This window comes from Phyllobates terribilis, unplaced genomic scaffold (genome assembly GCF_046119375.1).
Source record: "Phyllobates terribilis strain yellow unplaced genomic scaffold, ASM4611937v1 Scaffold_11__3_contigs__length_659146591, whole genome shotgun sequence".
NCBI lineage: Eukaryota > Metazoa > Chordata > Amphibia > Anura > Dendrobatidae > Phyllobates > Phyllobates terribilis.
Genome location: NW_027362771.1, coordinates 428,861,194 through 428,871,076, shown reverse-complemented (window position 1 = coordinate 428,871,076; position 9,883 = coordinate 428,861,194). Strand labels below are relative to the sequence as shown.

The following is a 9,883-nucleotide window of genomic DNA, read 5'->3' as shown; positions in this document are numbered from 1 at the left end:
CACATTACAAAAAGGAAATATTGTTATAAAGCCACATTAGTTCTATAGCAGAAATAGAGCAAGATCATGTTTCGCAGGGCGGTTTGCAAACCTGATTATAATCGCATAATGGCGTACGTGAAATCGTGATAGAGTTAGAAAGATTTTGTACAAATGCATCTACTAGACGATCATTATGTTTTAAATCATTTGTAAAGTTTTTCAGTAATCGCTTCAATGTTATTCCCGCAACGACGTGATACAACACGTAAATACAAAACTGTCCGCAAAAACTCGACATAGAGTCTTGCAGCTGGCGGTTCTGATAGCAATACGTTGTGGTGTTTCTTCTTAAAAATTGTATAATCGTATTCGGAAATACGGCGGCGTCAGGTTGTAACCCGTAACTGTCCAAAAATAAGGATTTGTTCCTGCATAGAATAATGAGTAGCCAATGCGTACCGGGCTCTTCCGAAGAATCTGTGTTGACGATATAGGCTCTAGGTCTATACCTGATAATATGGCGTGGTAAGAGGTCGCAGAGAAATACCCCGCCAAACATGCTCCGAGTAACGGGATTTCGGCTCAAAATGCATGACAGTTGCATAGTATTCATTATAGACGAAATCCACTGTGGAGTCACAAAAGTTTAATTAAAGTTGTATAGGACTTCTCGACGTTGGTTAATCTCCAGTACAGCTGTGTTGACAGCATAAACGATCATATTCACCGTGTGTGGTGTGGCATCCGCAAAATGAATTTCGGCTCGTAGGTTACCCGTTTTAATGAGCGAAAAGTGAGCGCTCGGTTCCTGATCCGGCGACAAATCGAACGCGAAGAAAGTGTAGCCGCTCATAAAATCATCACGGTCTATGCTTAATCCTGCGTCGGCTTTTTGTTTTCCGGAGATGTGAACGAGAGCCATATATTCCCTCACAGCATGTTCAGCGTCAAAATTAGGGTGAAACGGCTTGGCGGGGATCTGCTGTCCGTCCAAATACAGAGCAGCGTGGTTGATCCTATAATGGTGAAAGCAAAGTGGATTTTTCTGGTAACTGCCGCTGAAGGCCTCGTTGTCCACAAAGCAAAGAATCACCGTTTTTGGTATCTGGCCCAGAAAAAGATTTTCATGATTACTATTTCTCGTTCCTCCAGGGATGCTATAGACTTTAAAGCAGGCCCTGTCTAGAGCGTATTTAGCGGGGCTTGATAGAAGAGCTTGGTTGTGACCGATCCTGACGGCTGGAGAGACTTGTACTCTCTTTACGTAGAGGGCTGCGTTCACGATCTGAACCTTAAACTGTTCCTGTTCGAGAGTCATAAGGCAAAACGATTCCTTATTTCTTGATAACTTGATCTTAAGATCTAGACCGTTCAAAATGAGTTTCGGTTGATTAAAAATGTCACCGAAGATCGGGCCCACGAGTTCCACAGGCCTTGAGAGACGGGTTGCGTGGGCTCTGCGGGAGAACCCATAATTTTGATTTTCGCCGTCGTGTACGGTGGTCTGGTGATGGCCTGCAGTGTCTTTATAGAATAACCCCGCTGTAAATTGCGATCTCAACGCTTGCGTACTGTAGTTTAAAAGCGTTTCAATGTAGGCCCGGTAACTATAAAGGTTATCAGATTGTGAAATCAAACGGTCCCCCAGAGTAATGTCCACCTGATTGAAAAGTGTGGCTATGGGGTAATTAATAAGTCCCACACGCGTGCTGGCAGCGAGAACCGTACCGTCCTGTTTCAGGATGCGGCACTGGACGTTCAAGAGTGTATTATTTAAATCGTAATAATATTCTCCGCTTCCCGATACGAAAAATTCCAGGGGTGCGTTATCGGCTAGAGCGGCGATGGGTTGCACCTCGACAAAAAACGATTTTTCAACGCTAGTCTGCGTGGGAGGCACGGTAAAGATATCCAGTTTGCTTTTAGCGCACTCTATCGACGCATCGTGAATAAACGCCATGACCTGTTATTAGAAGATGTCACTCATGAGGCGTCTTGCGGACTTCTGACGCGAACTCGATTTACGTTGAGCGGTGTTATTCATGAGGCGCGGCGGGAATCGCCGTGAGCGGGGTCTTTTCGCTCGTGGTAAAGAGTTTCTTTCTCTTTTTCTTTTACGCGATTTTGTGGTTACGTAGATTAGTCCGTCGCCCTCTTGATTGTTTTTAGAGGTGCGATTCAGTCTGTCCACCACGGCCGTAGACATACTCGTGATAGCGTCTTTAGCAATGTTTCTTACGGCTGTTTTTACATGCGGTTTGACTAGTTCTAGGCCTTTTCTGAAAAGCGGTACTGCTCTTCTAAAAATACTTCTAAACAGACCACCGAGACCGGCGCCGTACATGTATTCATCACCGCAGAACCCCTCTAAGCCATGCCCTGCTTGAGCTACATAGTACCGGGCGTACAAGGCGGGATCGCCGTAAACTCTTTGAGACATTATTTTTACCGTGGCGTAGTCTTGCGAGGCCTAAAATGTAATCGCACTATACACTTTCCGTATCTGAATTTAACCGGCGTACCCTGGTCCGACATGACAGTAACAGTTACGGAGTCAAAGTGTTGTTTGCACAGCGGTATGTAATCTGGCCGTGAGTAGCGCACTGTGACAATATCGTTATCATCGCCGCTAACTTCTACGGTCCGTAACAGTTGAACGTAGCTGTCGCCCACAAGCTGATGTTGAATTATATCAGTGTATACAAAAAGCGAATAAAAACCGGCCTTTGAATCGGGGTAAAAGCGGCGATTCCACGGCATTAAAGCTGCGGGTGAATCATCGATGGTCTGTAGTCCGAAAATAAATTTTAGCTTAGTACCCAGAGCAAACTGTATAGGTGATGGGTCGGGTAGGATTACCTCTCGACGTAGATCATCATAACGTATCCTATAGGCAGGCGTGGATAAATTCAGCGATTCTATTCGCGCATTGACTGTACCGACCAGCTTTTGAATGTTCGGGTAAAATCCTGATTTTACATGATAAACCTCTAACGGCTCGATGTGTTTAGTAGCGTAGAAGTTCCCTTCAAAAGCGTCGAACATGTTCCACGTATGGGGGTACTGTATTTCCGTTAACGCCACTTCATAAGCTCCTGAAAGATGAACGGCCTTTGCTAGCTTGGTGGTGTAGCTCGAAATAGTATTTTCGGAGTAGATTTTGGATGATGAATTGCTAGGTAGTGTAACGTAAAACGAATCGTCTTCCATGCTTTATACGGTCGTTAATTGATTTTCTTCTATCCAACTATTGAATTTATCGGGATATCCGAGCCACTTCACAAAATAATGAGTTGCACCGCGACGCCTGCGTTTTTACAACACTTTTTCAACTTTGTAGATCCTATTAGCGTCTTGCGGCACCTTTTGTAGTTCGTGTTCATAAAAAGACCCTTCTAGGTTTTCACCGCTTAAATCGTTTAATGCGTAGAGAGATTTTCTGAATCGTGTATTTACGGACGAGACCACGAAAATTTCACGCGTGTAGGCTTGCTCGTAGCCTTTTGAAAAGATATGCTTATGCCGTACAATCCGGACGTTATCCCCCAGTTTTAATAGAGGTTTAAATCTTTTCGCTGCAGAGACGTCTTGATAAGCGCTGCGCCATACGGTCATGGAGTTAGCTTTCGTGACAGAGGCAGGACTGCATCTTATAGTGCGATGATAAGCATTATTGTAAGAGTGCAAAAAATCAGGTAATACGTCTATATATCTCAATGTGTTATGAGCCGTTAAATAGCGCCACATACGAGCTTTCAACGTGCGATTAAATGTTTCCACGACCGCAGCTTTCACCGTATTATTCGTAAAGAACTGATGTACGTTATACTCTTTACAAAGCGTAGCGACGGGCTTATTCATAAATTCTTTCCCGCGATCCGTTTGTAGTTTTTGCCGGATACGTCGTTCGCTTTTAAAAATCATCTCAAAAGCTTTTGCAAGCTCCTTGCCGGTCTTGGTCCACAGGCCGATGACCCAGACGTATTTGGATAGAACATCTATGACCGTTAAAATATATTTTAAACCGTCGTTAACGTTAGCGTAGTCATTCATGCAGATGAGATCCCCCTGCCAGAGACTATCCACATCGCTAACTATGATCCGATTTCTGATAAACCGTCTTCTTACGGATTTGTGTAGAGAATACGCTTCTTGATCGCTAAGCCACTCTGCGACAGTCTTTCTACGCACGCCATATTTCTTAACGGCATTATAGAGCCGCTGTATCCCTCCGTAGGAACCGGGACTCTTTGCTGTATAATAATACTTGTGTAACAGAGTTTCGACGTTAGGCATTTTGAAAACAAAATGGTGCCGGATTTAGATTCAATCCTTAATTAACTAGTTATTATAGTTATGCAGGGTAAAACTGGTATGGATTGATTTTCCCATTCTAGGTAACATTTTTAGTATGACGCAGCAAAAAAAAACTATTCCCAGGCTATGAAGTAACATTAACTAGCCATATCAATCAATACAATAATGTTAATGATTATTGGTTTCTGACAAGATAATTAAGGGCAGTCCTTAATTAACTAGCTAATATAGTTATACATGGTAAAACTGGTATGGATTGATTTTTCCCAACCTGCGGAACATTTTTTTAGTATACCGCAGCAAAAAACTGCTCACGTGATGTAGTCAACCGTGTATATATATCCATGCGAATTGTTCATTCAGATTATCAGAACACTGAGTCTGAAGAGGTGACAAGATATTGAATACCGTCAATGTAAGTAATTATCTTTTAGCATATCATGGGTCTGTATAATGTTTATTTAATACTGAATGCCTGATTGTCACCATTATTATGTCTTGTATATTAATTTTTCATTGTAATTGTTGTAAGTATTTTATAGTTTATGCGCTTATTTTGTCGCTATATATTGTATGACGTTATGCGCTTGTTACAGATGAACCGTAATTTTAACGATCATGGCGCCGGCGAGGAGCAACTCACGGACAGCCAACTAAGTAAGTAAAGTTTTAGAGAGAATGTGTGAAAATGAAGTTATAGGATGGGGGATACCTACCACGCTTTTATTTTATTTTAAAAGCTAGATTCCTAGACGCCGATATGGAAGAGGAATGCCACGCAGCGACACAGTGTCTGATGGCTGAAGTGCAATGTGAAACGGTCTCTGGGGACCATCATGTTAATTTCGATCTAGCGGAAGATCCTCAATACCCAGACTCACAGGAACTACTGACCGAATCGCAGCAATTAGACGCTGAAGTAATGGCCGAGTGGTCCCTGGATAACTCCAGGACCTTGGATATACACAGCCTACCTATGTATGGTAAGTCCGGTAACAAAAAGCTCTTTGTACTCTACATTATCTTGTGAAGTTTTGTTGTAATTCGACGTCTATTTATTTCAGAGAGTTTCATAGATTGTACAGTCTCTGACGATGACCGTCCGTCCGCCAACACCAGCGACGATGAAGCTTGTACGCAACAACCTGTATATTCAGTCACAGGCCGGGATATATGGAGCCCTACGTACCCGTCAACATCTACGGAAGGTATTGTCAACTACAAATGTCGCCGGGCTCTACAATAGAACGGCCAGCTGTGTGGTAAATTACCGGTTATTTATTTCAGAGACCATCATCGATTTAACCGGATCAGACGATGAAACAGAAGACAAAGAAAATGCTTCACTAATCAGTACCGGTACAAGAACCGAAGAAAATTATACACACCCGTCAACGTCTTATTCATCCCCCACCCAACCGCTCTGGAGACCTATCAACCTGACGTGTAAGTTTTTTAAACCGTACTAATCCGTTACAACAATGTTTACTCTCATTTTCCTATTTTGCTAAGATGCGCCATAGATTAATTACGAGCTCTCCATTTTCTTACGCAGACGCGCCTAGAAAGACAGCACGTAGACAAGCCTTCAGAACTATTTTTGAGAAAAAAGAATTTGAACGCAGGTCGCCGCTGGAACATCTGTGGAAGCAACCCACTGAACTTAAAGAAGTAAACCCTCCGCACCCCTCAGAGCAAAAAGCCACAAGTAACTCATTTCATCCAAGCCCTAAAACCAGATCTGTCAACAAAAGGGGCAATCTAAATGCAGGAACCTCGACATCCCATGATTCTGAAACAATCTCTGCAGGACCCTCAGGTAGGTCAATGAGTATTGAAAAATATGTATTATGGGTTTGTGACACTATAGCTACACCACAGAAGCCTAAAGTTCAGAAACGGCCGCGTAACACCACAATACGGCCAATAAAACCTAAAAACAGAAAACTCGAGACAGTATATCATCGTACAAACAATGGCCCCTAGATGTAAAAAGAGTATTTAACAACCTATACAGTCATACCATGACGCTTATCAACGCACACAATCATTTAGCTTACCTGTTGGATCGTTGTACAGAACTGTCCGCACAATGTCCGGATAGAGCCAGCATTTCATAAATAATGGCTTTAGAACCGTTGTACACAGAGGCTGTTGAAGCCGTTAAAAACCTACCGAGGGCTCGTACATTATGACTAGGCATGACGGGTCGCGGTGTGAAACGCAGACCCCCGCGTAAAGGTTTTTTCAATAAACCACGCGTCATAAAACGTTGTATTAAAAAAGCAACAAACGCTACACACGCGTTAAACAGGCGAAAAATAAAGAATAGGGTAAAGCGCACTGCTATTGACTCACCACACGTGACGCAAGGACGACCCCCACAGAACACTACAACACTTCAGCTTTCGCCGACAGTCGTCACTGAGACGGCAGAACACGAATCCTCGATAGATTCTCAATTCCTAGACACGCCGCAGAATTCCGCGTCGGATACACCTACAGTCTCCGGCGTTGAAATCTCGAACGATGATCGACAAGATGCAGCGCCACAGTTTTCACCTCCTCATACACTGGCCATAAGTGAACATTCACGCTTTTTGGAACACTTATTTCATGTTCGTAGGGAGATGAGTAACCTCAACGCCTATCAGTATATCGATCATTTTAGATTTGTGAATTTAGACCGTATACGCTCCTTTGAAGAAAGTTTGGAGATCATACACCGTTCTATTCAAACGTTACTGGATAGGATCGTGAGGGATATCGAGCCGGGCGACTTTATACAATTAAGATTAGAAGGGGACGGAAGACTAAATCCAGTCTACGGTTTTAAGCAATGTAGAGAACAATTTGACGCGACTGCTTTCCTAAACGCCGTGGGCAACGCGTTTCAAAGCAACGCCGAGTGCATAGCCGGCGACTGCTTGAAATTGATAGTAAGCGTCGTTAGGAATAGACGGGGAGGTATAAAACGCAGACGACTGAGATCTATAGTTTATACACGAATTATTCATCAGAAACGTCAAATGTTGTTTGATTTTAACAATTACGGCTCTAATCAGTGTTTGGCTGCGTCTCTCTACGCCTTACTGGCTGAAGACGACCCTCCTGACGATGATTTAATGAAACGTGCGGCGGAGCTGCACAGAAATTTGAAACTACCCGACGATCAACTATTGAGCTTTAGCGACATTAGAGCGTTTGAGACGTATTTGAACGTTACCATTAAATTTCTATACTTTAGTCAGGGAGACTGGCGCTATTTTCACACGGATAAAGAACCCACAGACAAAATATTATATATTCTACATCATGATAATCATTATTACGGTATAAAAAATATAAAAGGATTCATAGGAGCTAAATTCTTTTGTGAAAAGTGCAGTTCTGCATTTCATCACAAAAATAATCACTCTTGTCAATACTTTTGCTCCGCGTGTCAGAGGTCGGATTGCTCTGATACAGCTGCAGAGCATCTGCAATGCCTACGCTGCCGTGTATTTTGTCGTTCAGCGAGCAGCTTAGAACTCCACAGAAGTCTCGCTGAGACTGACTGGTCATTTTGTAAACTTAAATTTTTCTGCAAGCGATGCTATCGCTATGTGTCCCAAATCGTAGATGATGAACACCGATGCGTCGGTGTACGATGCTCCATTTGCGGTGTTCCGGTGAGCAGATTCGATAATCATCTATGTTACATGCAGCGCTATACACCGAAGAAATCTACGGAACAATACATCTTTTATGATTTTGAATGTACGCAAGAGACGGGAACGCACCATCCCAATTATGTTTTTGCCACAGATTTGCACGGGATATCTAACTGGGAGTTTGTGGGTAAAACATGTACTACCGACTTTGTACATTTTTTTACAAAGGGTGGGTATGTAGGTTACACTTTTATAGCTCACAATGCTGCGCGTCAACATGATAGCACAAGGCGGTCGCCTTTTGTGCGTATCATTACCCGATTTAGACATGAGATTCATCGACTCTTTAAATTTCATTCCCATGAAGCTCAGTAAGTTGCCGCAAGCTATGGGATTTTCAGGCGCTAAGGGTCACTTTCCACATTTTTTTAACACTGATGAAAATCAATCCTCTGTAGGGCCTATGCCAGATGCTAACTATTATGGCGTAGAGTACATGACGCATAGTGAGAAAAAAGAATTCACAACATGGTACGAATCGGTGAAAAACAATACGTTTGATTTGCAAGCAGAGCTCAAAGCATACTATCAACAGGACGTAGAGGTCTTGAGACGCGCCTGCGTAGTGTATCGCGAGCGCGTCGTAGAAATGACAGCCAAAAAACAAATACAGTTCTGTAAGCGCAAAAATAAATTTACTGAAAATCTCATCAGTATAGATCCTTTTCAGCTCACGACACTAGCATCTGTTTGTCTGGCCATGTACCGCTTTAAATTTCTCCCCGAAGACAAAATAGCCATTTTGCCTGGGGATAATTATCACAAAAAGCACAAACGTTACTCGTCCCCAGCTATTCAATGGTTAATGTACGTAGCGCATACAGAGAACCTAGATCTGCAACACGCTTTGAAAGGTGGTGAGAAAAGAGTAGGAAACTTTTTTCTAGATGGCTATGCGAGAGTCAGCGGTCGCCCTACGGCTTTTTAATTTCAGGGGTGTTTTTACCACGGGTGTCCCGTTTGCTATAGCGATAATGACACGAACAAACTCACAAAGACCACTTACGGGCAATTATATCGAATGTTTGAGGTGAAGAAACGTTTCTTGCTTCAACAGGGGTTCGACGTCCGCGTATTGTGGGAACACGAGTGGCGAGAGATGGTTGAAAAAAGCTCTGACCTACAAGCGTTTCTGCGCCACATGCAGTTCTCTGAGCCTTTAGAGCCTTGTGACGCTCTGTACGGTGGTCGTACTAACGCTATCAAACTCTATCACAAACAAGAACCCGGTGAAACTATAGAGTACTACGATTTCACCAGTTTATACCCGTACATCAATAAAACAAAAGTGTACCCCGTAGGACATCCTAAAATAATCTATGACCACTTTGGTTATATCAAGCAGTACTTTGGCATCGCCAAAGTGAATGTCTACCTGCCCAGGGATTTGTTTTTCCCTGTGCTCCCTGTTAAAATGAACAAAAATTGATCTTCCCCCTCTGTCACACATGCGCGTTGCATTCAGAAGCGGATCCCTGCGCTCATTCAGAGGAAGAGAGGGCTCTGACGGGTACGTGGTGCACGATAGAGGTAGAAATGGCTTTGGAGAAGGGTTACAGACTCGCACACATTTACGAGGTGTGGCATTTTGAGGAGACGACGACCGATCTATTTGCGCAATACATCGATTTACATCTTAGACACAAACAGGAAGCCTCGGGGTATCTCTCGTGGTGCACGGACGAAACCAAGAAAAAAGACTATGTAGCCGCCTATCTTGAAAAAGAAGGTATAAAGTTAGACCCCGATCATATAGAACCAAATTCAGCTAAAAGACCAATCGCCAAACTATTCTTAAACTCTTTATGGGGAAAGTTTGCGCAGCGTTCTAATTTACCTACCACCAGCGTCGTGAACAACGCCAATGAACT

The 9,883-nt window shown here is 43.1% G+C and overlaps 1 protein-coding gene across 1 annotated transcript; it reads right to left on the bottom strand.

Annotated features, from left to right (window-relative positions):
• Window positions 1-628: 628 nt before the first annotated feature.
• Window positions 629-1,942, bottom strand: LOC141167302 (uncharacterized protein F54H12.2-like). The gene has a single exon (XM_073654729.1). It carries the CDS (start codon window positions 1,940-1,942, stop codon window positions 629-631), a length of 1,314 nt encoding a protein of 437 aa, XP_073510830.1.
• Between the last annotated feature and the right edge of the window lie 7,941 nt (window positions 1,943-9,883).